The 22,687-nt window shown below is 42.4% G+C and overlaps 1 protein-coding gene and 1 non-coding gene across 2 annotated transcripts in view; both read right to left on the bottom strand.

Moving 5' to 3' along the window:
• The window catches only part of PROM1 (prominin 1), a 97,327-nt gene that overhangs the window by 14,847 nt on the left and 59,793 nt on the right, over positions 1-22,687 (bottom strand). The window contains exons 9-15 of the mRNA XM_033410643.2: positions 19,364-19,581; positions 16,918-16,992; positions 14,615-14,678; positions 11,649-11,808; positions 9,150-9,302; positions 3,129-3,252; positions 1,455-1,558 (exon numbers count right to left, since the gene is read on the bottom strand). Coding sequence (XP_033266534.2) covers positions 1,455-1,558; positions 3,129-3,252; positions 9,150-9,302; positions 11,649-11,808; positions 14,615-14,678; positions 16,918-16,992; positions 19,364-19,581 — 898 coding nt within the window. The remainder of the gene's footprint in view (positions 1-1,454; positions 1,559-3,128; positions 3,253-9,149; positions 9,303-11,648; positions 11,809-14,614; positions 14,679-16,917; positions 16,993-19,363; positions 19,582-22,687) is intronic.
• On the bottom strand, positions 11,379-11,485 carry LOC117197717 (U6 spliceosomal RNA). The gene has a single exon (XR_004478528.2). It is a non-coding gene; the product is annotated as a U6 spliceosomal RNA (small nuclear RNA).

Raw genomic sequence — 22,687 nt, 5'->3', positions numbered from 1 at the left:
GAGAGTCTGATACACTAACCAACAGAGGTAAGACCAGAGAGTTCCACGGGAGCCAGAATCACAAAGAGCCGGCAGACCAGGCCAAGGAGCTCGGCCTCCTCTGAGCCTAGGGATGGATTAACTGTGCACAGAAACTCCAATGAATTGAAAATGTCTACCGAGAACATGCTGTTGAGAAGGCTCCTGTGACCCTCTGGGCAAAGCAGAAGACCACAGTTGATGACCATTGCCTGCCATGGAGGCGAGGTGTGAGTGATTTACACCTGTGCCGCTTGTTTGCTGTCTCATTCGCTAGAAGTGATGGGGAGCTGGTGATACTCAGATTACTATTGTCATCATCCCTATTGAAGCGACAGGAAGTGGAACTGCCCAAGATCACAAAGGCCCCGGTGGTAGAGCCAGGACTGGAGCCCAGGCAGCCTGACTGTACAGCCTGGATCTCCAGTTGCATTGCAATTAGCATGTCTGAGATTTGGACCTGACGAAAGAAATGTTCACATATTGAGGTCTCGGGAAGTCATTCTGGCTTCTACATGATTTAACTCAAATTTTATGCTAACTAAAACAAGCTGTTTGTGGCCTGTCAAACACACACTGTACATCGGCTTTAATTATGAAAGAAAAGGGTGCATTGACCAGAAGTAAAGAATGTCCATGTTAAAAATAAAGATTAAATATCTCCCTCCCTGGGACATCTATGTTGGTACTCCTTTGATGATAAGACTCCCTTCCCAGGTGCCAAGGCCACAGTGATTCATTGTGTATATCCTGATCTGTTTTTTTTTTTTTTTGAAACCTTTAATGAATGTATCCCTGACTTGTTTAATGTTCTTTGTTCTGACAAGATATAAAACTATTCTGAAAGCCATGGTTCTCTGGAACAATTCCTCAGAGCTATCTGTGAGGCTGTCTCTGGGGCTATAGTCACCAGTTTGGCTCAAATAAAACTCTTTTCTATTCCTATTACAGACTGTTTATTGATTTTTTTCTTTTTCTTTTTTTTTTGCCACACCATGGCTTTCGGGATATTAGTTCCCTGACCAGGGATTAAACCTGGGCCCTGGCAGTGAAAGCGCCGAGTTGTAACCACTGAACCTCCAGGGAATTCCCATGTTTACTGACTATTTCCATCAACAGACCCATCCAATGAATTCTTGTTATATGGCATTTACTTGGGGCAGGGTGATTCTTAAACAAGAATGCATTTTAGGGTCACTGTTACCAGTGAATTCTAGTAATTAAGACAGGGTGGCTTGGGACAGCACCATCGTAAGGCCTAGAAGGCTTTCAGGGAAAGGATTATCTTTTTGGTCTTACTGCTAAGACCAGAGAACAGCTTACTTCTAAAACTGGAAAGTTGACCGTTAAAATTAAAGACACGTTGAAAGCAAAATTCTCATTGTAAAAACACAACATTCTAAGTAGCAAAAAATGCATGATGCAATTATTTATACCTGTAAACTTGTTCAAAAGTGAGATGAATATCTGGTTTGTTAAATACCATGCCAGAGAGATAGTATTTCCAATCGGCATTTAGTAAATATGGCGTGTCCAAAACCTGGAACAAATTAAAAAACTTTTTTTTAAAGACAGTTTTACACTAACATACATGCATATAATAAAATGAATATTCTGTTCAATATACGGCATCTGGGGGATTTTTATACCATGATTTTCCTCATTAACTTTCAGCTTAAAACTAGAAAATAATAGCGTGATTGGAATAAAGATATCGACCACTGGATAGCATTAGTAGGAATTATTGGGACTACTTTTTGGGGGGAACATTTCATTTTAGTAAAATAAACACATTAGAAATGGGAGAAAAATAGATAATTTGATTCAGAATATCTAATAGAAAGCCATGAAGCAGTAGACCCAGATCTTCACTACTTCCCTCTAGACAAAAGGAATTAAATCTGCCACAATCTTTGACTTCACATTATGTATATTTAAGGTGGGCTAATTGGTACATGACTGTATATACACTTACGGAGTGTAAATGGTTTCAAAATATCCTCTATTTTTTAAGAATTCCTTTTTAACAATTTAACACAGTACAAAAGATGATGAAGTCTGGTTTGATGTGTTATTATTATTTTTTATCAAGAGGCCAAATGGAGATAATTTGACAAACTGATGCTCCCAGTTTAATTTTCTTCAACCGAGTAATTAAAACCACCACCACAACTGGTTTATTTTAGCAAGCACTCACCTGATTTTATAACAGATTTGAGGTAAAAAAATATATACAATAAAATAGGAAAACAAATATATTTTTAAAATAGAATCTAGAGAAAAACACTGGAAAGCCAAAGTTAGAAGATAGACATGTAGATCAAAACTTCCTCATTAACTAATGAAGCTAAACTTGCACCTGGTGCCCTAGAGTGTGAAGTAGTTGGTCTTAGATGGAGAAAGTGAAGCTTGAATTCAATTCCCAACTACCTCGTCAGATTTCCACCAGGGACAACCCTCAGCTATGAGGTGTGTCATTTATCAGTCTCTTTCACTTCAAATTTACGACCCTCAAACCATCTGTGTGGGCAACTGTCATCTGGGAAGTTATGTGAGATGTCAGAAACCTCTTGAGGTATAGAAGGAACCCGGGAACTTATCCTCTGATGTTCTGCATTTGGGAACTACTGCTGAGGAGAATTGTATTCTCCCCAAATATTACAATCAACATTGACGAGCAAGCCTTAATTCCTGGTACTGATTTCACTTACATTGAAAAAAAAAAATACAGTTGACCCTTCAACAACATGGGTTTAAACTGCGAGGGTCCACTTATAAGAGGATTTTTTTCAGTAGTAAATACTACAGTACTGCACGGTCCAAGGTTGGTTGAATCCAAGAGAGGAGATATGGAGGAACCATGCATACGGAAGGCTGAATATAAATTGTACGCAGATTTTGAGTGCGTGGAGGGTCAGCGCCCCTAACTCCCTGTGGTTCAAGGGTCAACCGTACTGCCATATTTTTTTGCTCTGACAAATAGATGGAATCTCAACCTACTGAATACAAACCACCTGCTCATCTTTTTGCTCTCGAAGAAACCCACGAGAAAGGGGAAAATAAAAGTTTTGGCTCAAGCTCTTCGTAATGGCCACAAAAACCATGTTTACCTGGAATAACATTTTGTTTTGGTAAGGTTCACAGACCAGTTTTTCCACATTTCCACCAACAACAAAAGTCAGAACCACGATGGTCATCAATAGCCAACAAAAGAAGAAACTGAATCCAACCCCGCTGGAAAAAAATAGAAATAAAGTGAATAATTCTACAAGGAATTATTCAGTATTACCTACTAGTACTTACTCATTCTACCTATTCAACGTATAAAATGACCTGGAGTCTTCAGGTTTCTGCAGGTTAAACGGGTCGGCCTACCGAGGGGTGCAGACAGGAAGTACCAGGCGCTTGTTTAGGGAACACGTAGGACTGAGTCCCTCGCCTGCTTGCAAGCCCAGCACGGTGGTTCAGACATGGGCTCTGGAGTCATTTGAGTGAACCAAGGCTTTCCAGTGAGGGAGGAGGTTGTAAGGCAGTGTCAATGAAAAAATGTTGCCTGACATATCAGTAAACAAAGGATGTTGCAGCCATCAATCCATCACATTCTATCTGCCCCATCAGTGAGCACTGAGGGAACTCAGGATAAAAACAGGATGCCCACCATCAAGTCATCAGCTGCTGCAGCCCCCTTCCAACAGGGGCACCTTGAGAGACTCAAGATGAAGCGCAGGATGCTGGCCCCAGATAGCTGAGGTGCAGGGCAAAGGAATGATTTCAGTGAGCCCAGACTCTTGCATCTTCCATACATAGAAAAGTGCTAAATTCCTTGACTTGGGATGTCTGGTTTTCTTTAATGAACAGTCACCTTCTGATGTTCCTACCACCTGGTCCTTGTTGCAGAAACTCTTCTGTATCCGGGCTCCTCCCTTACCTCTATGGAGCAGTCCCTCAGAGAGATCTGAGAGGCTTAAGTCCTCAGTTTTGTCTGCCGAATAAAACACAATTCTCAGCTTTCAGGTTGTGCATTTTTTTCAGCTGACAGTAGGAAATGTACTCTTGGGAGTCTGAAAGGGGCTGACGTGGCTCTGCATCCAGAGAGATGGCAGAGAACGAGCAGTGAACGGCAGCTCGAGAGGCAGGTAGGGGCGAGCTGGGTGGGGCATGGGGGATGCAGGGAGGGAAAGCTATTGAAGACCTTTAAGCACCGGAGGAACACACCCCCATTTCTCTCTGAAGAAAAGCCCTCTTGGCAGAGTGTGAAGGGTGGAGGGACAGGTGCCCATGTGGAGGAGGATGCCACCAAGGAGGCTGCTTCTCGCCCTGGATGGTGGCCTGATGCAGCTGGCGGTGGTGGAGGGGAGCCAGCGGGTGAAAGAGGTGTGACCTGGGAGGCAGATGCAGCAGGACGTCCTGAAGACGTGCGCTGGAGGTGAAGGAAAGGGAGGGAAAGGGGCACCAGGGCTTGTCAGCAGCAGGGACAGGGAGGGCAGAGAAGATTGGCTTCTGGTCACGTTGCCTGGGAGACATCTCGGAGGACATGCTGTGGAGGAGTCCGCCAGGTGTTTGGAGCGCAGATGCCTGGGTTACAGACCTACTTTAGTGAGTCAGTGGCTTAGAAATGATGACTGATCCCTGGAGCTGGGGTTGGACGGAGAAGCAGCCTAGGACTGGGCCTGGGGGACCTCACCATTTGGAGAACAGGTGGTGGAGAGAGAGACAGCAAACGAGACCAAGATGAAGGGTCAGGGAGGTGGGAAGGAGACCGTGAGGGTGTGAGGTCACTGATGGGGTATGAAGGAGTGTTTGCAGAAGGAGTGGCAGCTGTTCCAGTCACTGCTGTGAGGACACGGTCAAGAAGGACTCGAAGAAGTCCACTGTACTGGAGACACAGAAGTCACTGCTGACCTGAAAGTGGCCGGCAACGAAGCCACAGTGGTGTAGGCTGGGCAGGAGGTGGGAAAGCAGCAGACGGGCAGCAGGCACAGATCTTTATTTTGAGACGTCTGTGCAGAGAGTGGAGTTAGATGGAAGAAGGGGTATTGGTAGGGGTTTTCTGTTTCGGTTTTTAAGGAGGGGAGAGAACAGAACATGTTTAAGTGTTGAGAAGAAAGTCTAGGAGAGGAGAAGAAATGAAGACGCAGGAGAAAGAAGGGAGGCTTTGTTCCATCCTCGGGACGGTGGGTGGGGATGGGCTGAGAGCACAGCGGGGATGCTGGGGAGCGGGGGAGCCTAGATGGGAGAGACCCTTCTGCCTCTGGCTTCCCATGCCTGTGAGCACAGGTGCCTTCAGAGGTTTGGGGGTGGCAAGTTTATGATGGCTTCTATTTTCTCCGTGAAGAGAAAGGTAAGCCCATCAGCAAAGAGAAAAGGAAAATAAGGAGGATGGATGTATCAGAGTGAAAAGACAATCGCAGAATAAAGGACGGGAGGGAGGGAGGAAAGAAGGAACTTGAAGGGCTGTGGAGGGTCCATGTGAGGTGGGGAATCACAATTCTGTAGGGATCCTAATGTGCTCTGCTGTATGACTTTTCTCTAGCGGTGCCCAGTGGCCCCGCCGGAGACACAGAGGGAGCAAACTCTTAGTCTAGATGCAATAGCCAAACCCTGTACCATCGCTGGTGCACACCAGGAAGGACCCTAGGAAGTGTGCAGGCTGATGCTCTCAATCACAACAGTGTTCCCAAAGGGCATGGCTCCCCCCAGTGCAAATGCTCCAGGCATAATTAGAAACATCTGCACGGCTCCTCTGAAATAAATAGCAAGGAATGTTTGCTGGTGGGGCCCTAAGTCCCTTTGGACCTTCTCAGACCAACAGGGCTACTGCGTTAGGGAAAGAGTGAAGAAGGGGAAGGTGTGTGAAGAAGGGGAAGGTGTGTGAAGGCTCTGCCAGGCACCAGGCTTCTAACTGTGGGCATCAGAGGGTGTGTGTATGTGTGTGTGTGCGTGTGTGTTAGTTACAAACCTCTGAGAGAACACTTCACTTCAAAACAACCCCACTACTCTAAAGAGCATGCTGTTAACATTTCCAGCCTTTGTTTTCTAAATATGCATGTATTGGGCTTCGTTGGTGGCGCAGTGGTTGAGAGTCTGCCTGCCGATGCAGGGGACACGGGTTCGTGCCCCGGTCCAGGAAGATCCCACGTGCCGCGGAGCGGCTGGGCCCGTGAGCCATGGCCGCTGAGCCTGCGCGTCCGGAGCCTGTGCTCCGCAATGGGAGAGGCCACAACAGTGAGAGGCCCGTGTACCGCCAAAAAAAAAAAAAAAAAAAAAAACCCAGAAAAAACCCCAAAAAACACGTGCATAATTTTGTGGGCCCTTGTCGAACATCTTAGAAACTTTCGTCAGCCACCCAGGACAACCAACCTCTCTATCCTTTCAGCGGCCACATAATCTACTCCAGCCTCCGAAGTGGCTGCCTTATGTGCCACTTCGAATGCCTCACTGTTACAACTAACACCACGAAAACACGTCTCTGCTCAAAATGCTTTTCCCATAGTTTGGTCTACTGCCTCAAAATAAATTCCCTAAAATGGGAATGACCTGCTATAGCCTGACAAACTGCTCTCTGAAATATCTATAACCACTGAAACTGCCACCAGCCGTATGTAATATGTCCATGGCAACACGTGATCTTAGTTTCTCTTCAGAGGTGTCGATAATCTGGGCATTGTTTTCAAGATCTAAAATTGGAAGTTTTATAACGGTCTTTGGTACAAGAGATTGTTTTCTGGTTGCCTTAATTAGGTCTCCTTATCTCTGGGGAAACCATCCATATTCCCCCCGTAGATGTACGTTCACCACTGCATCCCATTCAGCCCCTAAAATGCTCCCTGGACCCTCAGAAGACACAGGATAGGAGCCAGGACTCTCTGCTTCCCTCCTTCCAGGTCTTTCACTAGGATCCTCTTGGGAGGCAAGGATTCTTGCTTGGTTGTTAAAGAGACCATGCTCTTGATTGGATAACGTCACCGTTTTTAAAGAGCAGGTGGTGTTTTGGTTGAAGCTGAACTAAATATACTCTTTCTCATTTCTACAAGCAAGTAAACAATTATAAAGAAGAAACGGCATTCCTCTAGTTAGTCTGATTAGTCTATCCAGTTGTTTACCAGATGTCTCAAGAGAGAGATGGAGAATTCTGCTAAGCGTAGCAAAGCAAGCCATGATGAGTGGTAGGCTTCGACAGTACAGAAATCTCAGTCTGCAGACCTCCCAAAATGCATCTGACAGCAGCTTATAGTTACCAGCCTTTTCCCCACTGCTGAGATAAATTCTACGGCTCCTAAGCCATAGGTTTCCATGTGACTTTAACCCTTTAGAGAGATTCCTTAATCTGCAGAAGTGAGTATTACAGCCAAACTGAAGTTGCTCTTAGCCTCCACCAAGTTACTCATGACTCTCCTATTTTTTATTCTTTGAAGCTAGATATCACATTTTTTGGTTTCATCCCTAAAAGTGGAATAGAACTTTATGAAACTTGTACCTTTTCAGAGCAAGTTACGCCCTCCTTTCAAATAATTAAATAGATGTAATACATAAATGTATGTAATAAATAGATGTAATATATAAATTCACCATCAAGACACTGACAAAACAGCCAAGTGTCAGGATTATTAAATTCTGAACATTAAATTAATTTTCTCTCTGTAGCTGTGTACATTTAAACAAAAAGGCTGGGCACATATACTCTTCCTTGCTGGCTTCATTTCTTAAGTTTAAGTATGTAAGCAAATAGGCTTTTCCACGTGTGGAGCTCTGTTCAATTTTGTCCAGTTCTGGCAGACTCCCATGTCATTAGCTTTAAGGTTATTTTTAAAACTCACTTAAAAACACACACACACAAATGAACCTATCTACGAAACAGAAAGACTCACAGACATAGAGAACAGGCTCGTGGTTGCCAAGGGGGAGTTGGGGAGGGAGAGGGAGGGACTGGGAGGTTTGGGGTTAGTAGATGCAAATTACTACATTTAGAATGGATAAACAACAAGGTCCTACTGTATACACAGGGAACTATATTCAGTATCCTGTGATAAAGCATAATGGAAGAGAATATAAAAAAAGAATGTATATATGTGTATAACTGAGTCACTTTGCTGTACAGCAGAAATGAACACAAATTGTAAATTAACTATACTTCAATTAAAAAAAGAAACTCATGTGCCTGTATTAATGTTAGTAAAGTGTACTATAGTGGAGCCTGAAGGTTTAAGGAAAAGGCCTTAGGATCACAGCTCATAAGCAGCATGATTATTATAGTGACCCAAAGTTTAAAAAAGCAAGGTAATGCATGTCACTAGTGACATAAGCAAAGAAATCGCTGTGGTTTTGATTCTCTATTGCCCAAAGGACTTCTTCCAAATCTTTACACTCCCCTCGAGCCCCATCACACCCCTCGCCGCTGGTTCTCCATGAAGCTTATCACAAAAGAGAATATCGGGTTGGAACTCACACAGATTCCCCTCTAGGGAGCATTTGAAGCTTTTACCCCTGGTTACTGGTTTACATTACTGGCTCCATCTCCAGTTCCACCCAGCTCATGCCCCCTCTGCTTTGTTATACCCTATAAAGTTTGTTGTTGTTTTTTTCCAAAAATATGAACTTGGATGTGAATGTAATTGAAATGGGGATGACTGCTCCAGTCCACTGCAGGCTCACCACTTGCTGGTACTTCACACCTGATCGCATCACTAGGCTACTTGTGTAACTCCAAGGGTGCCAGGTAGACAACCTCTGTTCTAAATCATGTTTCAGAGTGAACAGTGTCTGTCTGTCAGGTCAATATTCAGCAAGTATGGTGAATGAATGGATGGATGGATGGATGGATGGATAGATATGTAGATACATAGATATGGGGAAAAACAATGAGAATTAAGAAAGCAAACTGGAAATAATTTCCCTGATAGCTGCTTTAAAGAGCTATCAGCTTTTAAGCTTGTCAATCAAAGTGCAACCAATCTAGAGTTTCCTTTACTTTTCATGCTTAATGGAATTTCCCAGACCGATGAAAGTACAGTCACACCAGCCCACCTACGTCACTGGAACCCAGACTGCTTACCAGAGGTCACCGGGTCCCTGTCACACCAGAGTTACCTCCCTGCATCCCCCACACATGGCAAGGAAGAGCCAACACTCACACCATGAGGAAGATGCCTCCAGTGTTTGAGACGCAGCCTCGTCTGGTTGGGGTGGCATTCTGGTCGTAGCCGTACGTGCCACACAACAAGCCCAGGAAATAAAAAATCACTATGAGGGTCAGTAAACAGCAGACAACCAAGGAACCCAGCCACCTGGTGGAGCAAACACAGTGTTAGCAAACGTAAGAGGTGACATCATCACAACACAAAAGCTGCTAGACCTGGGCTGGAGTGGTTGAAAAACTCTTGGCAATCAAATATCAGATTCCTCTGTTAATTCCTCAGAGGGTGAGAGTGCTGTGAAAAGACCCCTTTTCACCCCTAGTCCTCCAATCCAACCAAGACAGTGTTTATCTTGGTTTCAAAGAGCTCTCAGTGGTCATGGGATTGTCGTTTCTTTCCTTTGCCTTACCTCCACAGGGCCCAGAAGCAGGGTTGACTCAACCTCTCCAAGGCTACCGATAACCATGGCCCTTAAGGTTTGTAAGTTCTTTCAAGGTTCCTGAGGCTGTAAGTGCTTATTATAATGATGATGAGATGTAGACAGATCATGATTAGACAACAGATAAGGAAATTGGGGTCTCCTTCCTTTGGTCTTTTAACTAAAATGTTTTGTGGTTGCAGGAATATTTGGGGGTGGTGGGGAGTGAATTGTGTTCCTTACTGAGCCAGGCACTCTCTATGTGATGAGTGCATTGAATATTTTAGAATTCTAGGAGCATCCTAAATCAAATGCCTGCAGAATGCAAGTCTCGATTTTGTAATGGTCCTGTGAGACGTTTCAGGAGAATGGATCCTCAATTAGGTCTTACTGGCATTCCCGGAATGTACATCAAACTTTTCCAGCAACCCAGGAGCATTCAAGGGTAGAAATGCTTCCCAACATTTAAAACACTATAAAACAAACTGTCACTACAGTTTTTCATTCAACTAAGAACAAACTTGTGTAAAATAGTTAGCTAGTGGGACGCAGCAGCATAGCACATGGAGATCAGCTAAGTGCTTTGTAACGACCTAGAGGGGTGAGATAGGGAGGGCGGGATCGAGGCTCAAGAAGGAAGGGATATGGGGATATACGTATGCATAAGGTTGATTCACTTTGTTGTACAACAGAAATTAACACAGTATCGTGAAGCAATTATACTCCAATAAAGATCTATAAAAAAAAAAAAAACTCAATAATTAGAATAAGCACCTGCACCCATTCTGTGACTTTTTGTTCCAGATACTGAGGACACAAAATTAAATAAGCCATGGAACCTGGCCTCAGAAATCCTTTACCATTAATGCAAGCCTCATCTGCTTCATTAAATTTCTTTTTAAAATAAACTTATAGTCTCAGGGCAGGGGAAGGTGGAAGGAAGGGGGAGCTGGTATGTAGACAGATCATTGTACCATTCTTTTCATCTGTGAAAGTCTGACCTCTGAGATTGTAAGTTCATTGGGAAAGGGTCTGTCCTATCTTTGTTCTGACACCTGCTGGGGTGGCCAAGCCACACAGTAGGAAATGGCATATTGATAATTATGGGCATAGTCAGGTGGGAGTTGAAAAATCACTTCACCTCCCTGAGCCTCTAAGAAACAGGATTATAGACAGAACACAACCCAGGAGATTTTTCTGAGTATTAAATGAGATGCCATGTGGACAGCACGTGGCAGGCACATTGTGACTCTTCCCTAAAGGCTAGCAATTATTGTTATTATTTATCTTGTGTTCTTGCATAATAAATAACCTGAACAGGAATGGGAGTGTCCAGAATCTCCGTGGCTTTGAGCAGTAGGAATAGTTCCAGTGGGCGGTCGTGGGGCTGAGCCTTTCAGAGGGGAGAGTACGTCTTACACCTCACATGAGCCTGGAAATGCCTCGAGGCTCTAAGTCCTGCCTTGCCCAGCGCTCTTGTCTGAGATCTATGTCCACCATCACCTCCCAAGGCCAAAGCCTACCACTAGCATGTTTCTAAAGGGCAAAGAGCTGGGAACGACAGCAGCTTCACACAATTCGCTGGTTTCAGGGATGCTCTTTCTGTAAGAACCAACCTCTACATATTTCTTTTATAAACCAACAAAAAGAAAAATATGATCCCAATGCCCTTTTTAATTCCTTTTAAGTTTTAAAATCCTGTTATATGCCTTAGATAATTATAACCAAGATTTCGGAAGCCACGGATGACATCAAAACTGCAAATAATTGACTATTTGGTTCAAGAACTTTCAGTCCTCAATTAAAAAAAAAATATGGAATGCTTCATGAATTTGCATGCCATCCTTTCTCAGCAGCCATGCCAGTCTTCTTGGTATAGTTACAATTTTAGTATACATGCTGCCGAAGTGAACACTTCAATTTTTTTAATGAATATAAACTAGAGTGAATACATACCACACTATGGCCTCTTTGTACAATTTGCTCTCATAAGCTTATCCTGGTTATATTGTCAAATTTTTCTCCCGTCCCATAGCAAGTTTCCCTCTTTAGTGTACCAGCTCAAAGGAGGCACTCACCTGTATGAATCGTATTCTTCCAGAGTGGGTAAATGGCGGTGGATGTAATTTTCAGTGTCATTAAGGTAACGAATGAAATTTGACAGCTTATCCTGAATAGGAATATTTTTGCTTATATTTTTGATATCAGAACCAATGGAATCCAACGTCATTTTGACATCTGAAAACAAAGATGCCTCAGTTATGCACTTTCAAACCTAGAGGAGACGAGAAACTTTGTCTCGGAACTCAAGTGAAAAGCTTGAACTGCTTTTAGTTTTTCCCATGTGATTTATGTATGTGTTTAAAATATGAAAAGGTTCTACAACAAGCATGAATGTAGCTAAGCCCATCAAAAAGCAATTACTTAACAAAAGAGCAAGCTATGAGAGCTAACTTAAATGACATGGTGCTGAAATCAAGCCAGAGTTTTCTTCTACTTATTTCACTAAAAAAAGAAAAAAATAGATCGGGTGATTAAAATGCACTGTGTGCCACTACAATGGACCAGGCACTTTTATAAATGTTAACCCATTTCTTATTCCCGTTTCACTAACAGTGATACTGAGGCTCATAGGGGTTAGATCACTTGCCCATATGTCTCTTTTTCAGAAAGCACTAGAAATGGGATGAAAACTCGGGTTTATCTAACTGTAAAGCTTCTGTTAAATGCTTTTGCAAAAATAATTTAATAATATAACAATTCCTCCATCTACGAAATGGTACTCAGGAACACAGTAATTCTCCACGACCAATTTTTTGAACAAGTGACCCCAGGCGACACTTTTGTTAAAATTTTATTTGACTCATACAAATTGAGACTTGTTAAAGCACACCTGTGTCTCTTACATGCAAAAAGCAATAGTATTCCCAGCGGTCAAATAGTTTCTATTAATCTGTCAGAGAGGAGGTAAGTTCCAGTTTTCTGGGCAGTGTCTGACTATCATGGCAGGTCCTGGGATCAAAGCCACCAGGGGTGGGAGCTGTCACGTGGTCCAACACTCACACCTGATCTGAAGGTGGCCTTATCCACTGTGATTCTTGACAGGGACATACCAAAAACATACTAATCGGTTCAAGGTCCACTCATCCTGAAAAGCGGATAAATGTCTCTGCAGCAGCAGAAACAAGATTGGCAGGGCTCACAATTCGATCCCAGGGCTCCCTGCGAACTTAGGGGAGGTGGTAGCCTCATCCAAAGGAAATTGCATAACAATGGTGGGAATTTTTTTTCAAAGCCTGTGGTTCACAGGGAGAGCTCATAGGAGGAGAGCTCACAGTGGCTCGATGTCTCCTCCAAATGGCTCGTGTGCCACAAGACCCCAGGACCCTCCACAAGGTAACTCTGCAGGTCTCTTTTTTAACCTTGGGAATTCTGGGGGTTTGAGAGATGTGGTATGTAGACGTCCCCTCTCCTACGCACAGTTTCCTCAACTCAGAATCGAGCCCCTTCTGGTTCTCAGGCTGTGCTGCCCTCCTACACTCCACAGCCTTGGTGGGTCTGTAAGGGGCTGGTGCCTTCTTCAGGCCTCCGTTTGGATGTCGCTTCCTCCAGGAAGCCTTCTGCTACCCTCTCCCCACCTCGGATCCCTTGCACACACCTCACCAGTTTCCCAGAGGGTGATAAAGGGCATCTGTATCCATGCCCAGCTGAAGGGTAGGCAGGGGTCGTGCCTTCTTTATCTACCATCCCCAGAGCCCAGCAGTGCCTGGCACACAGTAGGCACTCAAAATATGTGTGCAGGATAGGACCTAATGCCCAAAACATGGGAGCTAAGGGTTATGGGTTTTGGAAAGACATAAAAACCAGCGCTTGGTCTTCAATCTGATGGAGTGGCACTTGCTGAGATTCAGGAAAACTCTGGCTCGTGTTTATGTGATGACAGTGTGTACACCCGGCCTCGCTCACGCGAACTGCAAGCCTCACTTGGCCAGACTTACAAGGGAGGGCTGCACGTATTGGCAGAAGAGGTCCAGAAAGGGGAAACAAAAAAGTAAACACAGAGATTAGTAAGCAGGTGGTTATCAGATGTACAGCGTGGGTTAGCCCTCAGATGTTAGCATAGGAAAGCGTGAACTCTGTTTTGAATATCTTAATATTTTAAATCAGAAGGGAACCCACAAAACTTCCAAAGCACTATGTAGTAGGATAAAATCCTTTTTACCCAAGTCTTAATGGGTTGAAAGAACAATATTAGGGGAAAAAATAATCAAATACCTCTAACACAACATTTTAAAACTACTTAGTCAACAGATAGAAAGAATCCCTGAGATGATTTAAAAAAAAGAGACAGAGAGAAGATAGTCTTACATAGCTTCAGAGATGTCTTCCCTTAGCAAACAACCCAGGTTTCTTCCCATTCCTGCATAAAGAACTGTTTATACTGCATTCTTTCTCTGTACATTCACCCCAGATACCATAACCTGAATTCAACGTGATTCCGTCATTTGAGACCAGTGGAACTCTCTCAACTGACAGACCTCAGTTCTGTCTCTCCAAAATTGTAAGCAAGTTTAAGACCCTAAATTAGCATTACATCAGCCTCTGAGGCATATGAACATTTTCCTAAAGAGACAAAGTAAGTCCCTAGACAGAGTATTCTTTTTAAAAATCAATTTTAAGTTCGTTTAGAAAACAAATTCACAGTGAAAACAATCAAAATGTGACCTTCCAAGTCATAAACTATGGCTGTTGTCAGCTCTGATAGCTCCTGATGAAGGCTGCCATCACAGTGTGGCCCTCAGCCCTGAAGCTTCCAGCCACGGGAGGATGGTAGTCAGCGTTTGATAGGATTATTATTTTTTTAAATCGATATCAGTTGGTGAAGGTAGCATAAGTGAAATATTCATTTAGTTTTTAAGATTTTAGTGAGAGAATATTTTTTTAAGAGGGAAAAAGAACAATTCTTAACAATACATTTCTTTGTACTAACCAGCCAATTCTTAACAAGAAGAGATACACAATTACTTCCATTTGGGAATCTCACCTGATACGACGTTCACGGTTTCATTTTGCACTATCCCAGGGATAGCATTGAAAGATCTATAGCCCTAAAAAATAATTCAGAATCAATGGATATACAGTGTAAGTAGAAGAGCAGTTCACTAGTATTCATGGTAAGCTTAGAATGGAGCAGAGAAGCAACACTAAAATGTAACTTTCATCTTAAGGCCGAAAGGATCATGATACAGTCATTAAAAGTCTAGAAAAAAACTCCCTTTTAGTGAGGACTTGCCTTAAATTGTATCTGTTGAAGATCATATTAAGAGTTTTTAACTTTTAACTCATGTTAAAAGCTTCCATGTATTTATACCAGTGTTTCTCAACTGGCGGCAATTTTGTCCCCCAGGAGATGTCTGGAGACGTCTTGGTTATCACAGTTGTGTGGGTGCTCTTGGCACTGTGTGGGCACGAGCCGGGGTGCTACTAAATATCCAGCAGGGCACAGGCCCCACCACAAGGAATTATCCAGCCCAAATAGTGCTGAGGTTAAGAAACCCTGATCTGTACAAGGTACCATGTGCGGCTATAAAGTGAATTTCTAAAAATAGAATCTTACTTTCCAGCCCAATCACACAATAAAATTGGAGATCTAGTCTCATAGAAAATAGTAATGCCCTAAAACACAACTTAGAAAGAATATAAATTGTAGTGAGGCTAAAACGAAAACCCAAACAGCCATGCCAAGCTATATCACTTTGGAGCTAAATCCATGACAGGAAAATGTCATTATTTCCAAGCAACTCAACTAATCAGCACAGCCTTTCCTCTGGAAGGGGCTTAATTTCTGTTTCTCACTGTCTGCTGACATACTTAGACATCTGCTAGGGAACACTGAAGTGATTACAACTTCTTATGAACCAAATGTCTATCTCCCCAAAATGCATATGTTGAAATCCTAATCCCCAGTGTGATGTTATTAGGAGATGGGGCCTTTGGAAGGTTGTTAAGTCATGAGCGTGGAGCCCCCATGAACGGGATTAGTGCCCTCTTAAAAGGGACCCCAGAGACCTCTCTTCACCCTGTGAGGATACAATGAGAAAATGGCTGTCTGCAACCTGGAAAGTGTCCTCATCAAAATCCAACCCTGCTGGCAAACTGATCTTGGACTTTGAGCCTCCAGAAGTGTGAGAGATAAATTTCTGTTGTTTATATACCACTTACTCTATGATATTCTTTTATGGCAGTCCAATCTAAGTTACAAAGTTTATAAGATTTATGGTGCCAACAAGTTTCCACTTTAGCCTAGCAACAGCAATGCCATAAAAAGAACATTCATGACTTCTGTTTCCTCAAAGGCAACGAAACCACCCAGCACACTGGTGCTTGTGTTGGTTTGGTACAACTGACCCCTCTACATTTATCTGTGTTTGGACTTGGGGAGGTCACCCATCATAAGAGGTTTAATGGCTGGGAGAGGACTTACAGATCTCCTGGTTCAATTCCCTCATTTGACAAATGAGGTGACATCAGACTGCAAAGACCAGGAGTTTTCAATGACTTGTTTAAGGGGACACTTCCTTTGTTAGTATATGTAGATGAGTGTTTAATAGATATCTGATGACTTTTTTATACCCATGCTAAAAGACAGAGTCAAGAATAAAGCTATTCTCTTCCTTTTAGGCTACTGGGGAAATCACAGTATTCTAGATCAATGTGACCCCTTCCTGTTTTAGGATTTACAGTCTTGTGGCACAATCAAGACATGAAAGCAATAATCAAAGTTGTGAGGAACTTAACAAAGAATATTTGCAATGCTGTAAGAATGTATTAAAAGAGGTTTTGATCTGGTCAAGATGCCCAGGGAAGGCCTCGTTAAGAAAGTGATATATAAAGCTTAAAGTAACTAGTTCCTAGTAGCCCAAGAAGCTGGGCAAAGGAGAGGGAGAAAGAAGAGAGTGCCAGGCAGAGCACACAGCCTGTACACATGAGCAGAAGTGGGAAGAAACAAAATCAACATGGCTGACTCACCGGCAGAGTGGGAGAGCATCTCGTGTCAGAATCAGCATGGGGTCCAACACTATACCCATCCAATTCTGAGCCCCAGGAAGATGAGATCATGCTTTTCTTTTTATCTCTTATGGTCCTAGCAAGGTGCTTTGCGTACAATAGATGCATAATAAAAAATTCTTGAATGGGAATGAACAAAATTACCTGGAGGATAACATCTATCACCCTTCTTGGCAACTCCTGTCCAGAATTTCACTGCTTTTTTGCTGTTACCTATTTCCTTATGTACTATTCTATTCTTTAAAATAATCTACTGTATTTTTTTTCCAAAAAACATACCTTTTGGACTAGGCTGGACAAATTTGTTTGAAGAATATCATTAAGGTTACCAATTTGTTCATCCAAAGATGGGAGCTGAAATTTTATAAAACAAGACATAAAGCAAGGTGATTACCCCCCCCCAAATTATTTGTCATAAAAAAGGGAATCATCTTAAATCCAAGTCCTGAAGTCTCTATATTATAGGGTGTGATCTAAGTTTCCTTTGAACAATAGTGTATTGTCGGACGAAGACACATTAGCTCGGAATGGACTCTACAAGCAGTAATTTTAGATGTTTGAAGGTCTCTTATTGCAGTCAGCTAAAAATAAGGGCAAGAAATTTAACACAGATTGAATATGTGTGACCTCACAATTTCAGGTACTGAATATTGTTGAATACAGTTGTAAACAACCTTTTAAAAAACATGTTTAAAAGTAATAGTGGTTATATTGGTAAGTGGTCTGGAATAAATTTTTCATTTATAGTGCTATACATGGATTTAACGTGTTCTACCTCTTACCAATTCTGGGACAAATATCATGGGCCTCCTGACACAACGTATCAAGAAGGACACAACATCACTTTTGTGAAATCCCTGATAAGTAGGCATAACTCACATCGAATCATGAGGGAACATCAGACAAACCTAAATCGAAGGTCATTCTATATAATAAATGGCCTACAGTCTTAAAAAATGTCAATGTCGCCAAAGAAAAAAGATTGAGAAACTGTTCCAGATTACAGGAACTAAAGACACATGACAACTAAAGACAATGTGTACTCTAGACTGGACCTTAAACTGGAGAAAAGAAAAAAAATAATTTAAAGAGCATTTTTTAGAAAAATTTGAATGTAAACTGTGGATTAGACGGTGGTATTGGGTCAATGTCATATGTCCTAATTTTGGTAATCATAATGGTTATGTAAAGTTAGGAAATGCACTGAAATATTTAAGGGTAAAAGGGCATAATGTCTGCAACTCACCTCCAGATGATTGAGAAAAGGACAAAATGCATAGCATTGTACGCATACATATGATAATACAAATAGATGATAGATACATAGATAAATGTATAAAATAATACCATTAAGCAAATGGAGCAAAGTGTTGACAACTGGTGAATCTGGGTAAAAGATGTAAACAGGGCTTCCTTGTACACTAATCTTGCAGATTTTCTGCATGTTTTAAAATCCCATCAAAATTAAAAGTTACCTCAGACACAAGAGGGAGGAGATATGGGGACATATGTTTATGTATAGCTGATTCACTTTGTTATACAGCAGAAAGTAACATACCATTGTAAAGCAATTATACTCCAATAAAGTTGTTAAAAAAAAAAGTTACCCCCAAAAGAACTCAATTTCAAACAATTTAAATGCAAGTATAGGTCCTACACTCTGAAAAACTGTTCAATGACAACAAAAGTGATTGTAGTAGATTCAACACAGATGTTGAATGTGAAGTGTTTGAATAAAATTGATTCATGAAATGTGAAAGTCAGAAAAATCTAGCTGTATTAAAATAGTGTTTTATATAAAGTGCTATGTGTACATATCACTATGTTGATACATTAAAAATCATGAGTAGACATGATTATTTTATCTATATCCCAGAACTTTATATATTCAAGTTGCTCCAAATTCTTTTTGTTTTCTAATCTTCTCTTTGGGAATGTGAAAAATTACCTTATATTTAGGCACCTGTGGTTAATATACTAGGCCTATCATTTAAAAATATATTTTAGGGCTTCCTTGGTGGCGCAGCGGTTGAGAGTCCGCCTGCCGATGAAGGGGACACGGGTTCGTGTCCCGGTCCGGGAGGATCCCACATGCCGCGGAGCGGCTGGGCCCGTGAGCCGTGGCCGCTGAGCCTGCGCGTCCCGAGCCTGTGCTCCGCAACGGGAGAGGCCACAGGAGTGGGAGGCCCGCGTACCGCAAAAAAACAAAAATATATATATATATATTTTAATTTTTAAAGGTCTACAAAAATGGCTTTTGCTTCCTTTTTCCTTTTTAAAGCTGAATTCATCACAGATACAGAGAACAAACTAGTGGTTCCCAGTGGGGAGCGGGGAGGGGCAATATCAGGGCTGGGGATTAAGAGGTACAACTATTATGGATAAAATGAGCTACAAGGATACATTGTACAACACAGGGGATATAGCCAATATCTTATAAAATGCACAAACTGTCAAAATAAAATAAAAATTAAAAAAAGAAGAATCTGAACAAAAAAAAAGCTCAATTCTTTCTGATATATTTCATCAGATCGATGGCAGAGAACCCTCAAGGAGTATTTCCCATTATTCTCTCTCTTCTTCTGCAGCCGTTCCAACATGATGGCTAAATAACCAGGAAGGCTGACAGAGACCCCCAGCCACTGGGCCCCTGATGGGTGAGCCCATGCTTAGCCCTCCCCAGCTGTCCCAATGACACTGCCCTGAAGCCAGGTTACCTCCTCACCTGATCAAAATCAATGCTGCCATCCAGAAGGCTTAGAGAGTTCATAATGTTGCTGCAGGTGGTCATTACCGGATGCACAGAGCACATGGGGTCAGTGAGTGCTTGCTCCAGGTTCCCTTTAACGTTACTCAGGCTGTTGCTAAGATTTGCAGATAACTGTCTCATGTCCGTTAAGATACTGTTCACTTCGACCAGGGTTTCTCTGGTCTCTTGGATTTCTGTAGGAACACAGCCCGCTTCAGAACAGAGGCACCCACTGGGCTGGCAAATGGAAAAATCCCTTCTCATCTACAAAAGTACCCTAAAGGAACTTGCGATAACCTTGTAAATGACACTGGAAGGCAACCAGAGGAGCCTGCTGTGAGGGGCAGTCTGAAAGGGGAATACAGGGACATTGATGGCCTACTCCAACCAACTCAGCTTTCCTACCTGGGAGCTCTTTCAAATATGCAGGGGTGAGTACCAAGCTAGGAATGTGACTGGGACTCGTGGGCACAGCATTAACTGGCTAGCACTGGAGCAGAAGCCACAGGAAAAGGTGTCACCGCCCTAGCCTTGCCTAGCTTTGAAGAGGTCAGCCCAGACAGGCCAGCCTCTTCAATCCCAAGCAGTTTTAATTCACATAAAAACTGATCACACCCAGGAGGATTTTGGTGATGGATATTCAAAGAGCTGGAAGTAGACACAGCGATGGTTAAGATCACAGGTTTGGATTCAGGCGAGTCTAGGTACAGATCCCAACTTTGCTACTTGCTGTGTAACCGGAAGTCGATTCCTGAACATTCTTTGGCAATGTCTTCATCTGAAAAATGGTGAAACCACCACCATGTTCATCACAAAATGTGGGGATTAGAATGGTCAAATTGAAATTCCTCAATAGCAGTGAGTCCACCTGTTTTATTGTGGAAGTCCCGCAGCCTAGTCCCGCATCCTTATACTAGTTGATCTCTAAAAATTGTTTGCTATCTTGATTTCTCTGGGGTATAGAAATCCATAGTCATGACTTGGGAGGTAGCAAAATACAACTCTTTTCTACAGCGACTTAAAATCACAGCAGTAAAAGACGTGAAACTTAAATTAGAGGGCACTGATTTTCTTCTAAGCAAATAAGTCTTCCGGGCTCACAGAACAGATGTCAGGGCATCAGGCCACAATTGCATGTTGCTAGGAAAGTGTAAATGCCATTAAAAACTGGTTTTCCCAATTTTCCCTGGCAACCACATAAAACTTGGTTCTAAAATCACACACACACACACACACACACACACACACACACTTTAATGCTTTCCTGTCGTGGTCTCTTGCTGAGAGTATTATGAGGGCTCACCCCAGTTCTTCTACTACCTTCCAGGATCGGACGAAAATTCAAGAGAAAAGATTATTTGAAGCAGACTCCAAGATTTTCTGTTCAGATAAGGTGATAGAATTGGGGATGAAGGGTCATACAGTCCAATCCTGGAAGCCTCCCCAGGTCTCAGAGTAAATCATCAAAACTAGGTTGGGGTGTCATCTTGGATGACATGGGCAATGCCATCTCCTGAGAGCAAACGTGCTAAGGCACAGCCTAGAATCACAGGTTCCCCTAGTAACCAGGAGATGACCCAACCAGCCTCCTAATTTACAGATGAGTAAACTGAGGTCCTGAGAGGTGAAAGAGTTTGCCAAAGGTGCTATAGCAAGGCAGCAGAAGAACTACTATCTGAACAGTATTTGAGATAATAATAATAATAATAACAAAGATTTTATCAAAGAGTCACTCTGGAGCTCAGTTTCTCATCTTTTCCACCTACCTCCCAGGATTATCAGCAAAGCATGGAGCTAGTACCCAGCTCATATTAGAGGCTCAATAAATATCTGCCACAGGGAAACAAGAACCAAAGAACACAGCTGCAACTAGAAACACACAACAGAACGCAAAAGAGCATTGCAAAATATAACTCACACCACACACCTCACAGTTTAATGTTCTGTGGTTTACCGCTCACTGCCTTTTCCACTTTGACTTCAAGATGAGTTATTTTAAGGCAAGAAACAAACAAACAAACAACAGCAACAACAAAGAATGATGGATGATAAAACGAGTTGATGGCCCAGAAAACATGTGTCCATTTAGGCACCGTGTACGGACATTCTAGGTTATGGGTGCTATGCTATCATGTCCCAAGAAGGACTCAGAAGTAATAATTTTTTTTATTTTCCAAAGGCTTCAAAGCATTTGTTTAAAATGTCTACTGGGTTATAACTCTGGGGGTCATTCCAAGCCTACTAAGATCACATATATTATGTATCTGGAGTCAGTGGAAAGATATTTTAGATTCTCAATGTTAGCTAATTAACATTTTACTAGTTCATAGAACATTTCCTTTATAGGTCCTAGCCTGCAGCTCAAATATGATTTGCACAAATACATTTGCATATTTCTGCTTTCTCCAAAGGCCACCAGACACATAAGGTTGCAAAGGATTTTTAGCAAAAAACTTGCCAAAGCAGTTTATTGAGTACATTTTAAGAAGCTCTGGCAACATCAGAGGCTAAAGTTTAACTTATTCAGGCTGGCTTTAAAAAAAAAACATATATATATATATATATATATATATATATATATATATATATAACACTTCAATAATACAGGAAGCACTGAAAAGAAAAAAAAATCTGTTTTAATCGACTTTAATCCAGCTAGAATTGTAATGCAAACGTTAAAAACTGGGCAAACCATGGGGCAAAAAGTAAAGGTACATGCCAAGCACGCTGCACCATTTTGCACAGCATTTGTCCTCACATAATTTGGGAGCTGGAAGGGATCTTGGCCAACCACTACTCCAATGCACTGACTTGAGAGCGATCTGGGGTGCAGAGATGCCTGGCGTCATCCTGTGGTCACACCAGCTCTTGAACTCCAGATTCCCAACTGTTCTTTCAAAGTTACACTGCGCTGTGTTTGCTGTGGATGGCCCGGAAGCACCCTACACCTTAACACTCCCAAATGTACCCAGATACCATCTGGAATGGTCCAGGCAGCACAGGCCTTATAATCAGACCAGGGTCTGGATCCCAACTCTGCCACTTCCCAGCTACCTCATCTGGGACAAGTTACATGAACTCTGAGCCTCACTCTCTTGAGTTGGTAAAGTGGAGGTAACCATACTCACCCCACAGAGCTGTTGTGAGCACCGACTGACATGGCGCAGGAAAAGTACCTGCTATATAGCGTTGCCACAGGGCAGGGCCTCAACACTCAGTAGCTTTCTAACTTTTACTTCATGGCTGATCAATTCTACAATCACTTGCTTTGTTGGACTTGGTTGGCTGGCATCTCAGAAG

The sequence above is a fragment of the Orcinus orca genome, chromosome 4 (genome assembly GCF_937001465.1).
Source record: "Orcinus orca chromosome 4, mOrcOrc1.1, whole genome shotgun sequence".
NCBI lineage: Eukaryota > Metazoa > Chordata > Mammalia > Artiodactyla > Delphinidae > Orcinus > Orcinus orca.
This window is presented reverse-complemented; position numbering and strand designations above follow the sequence as displayed.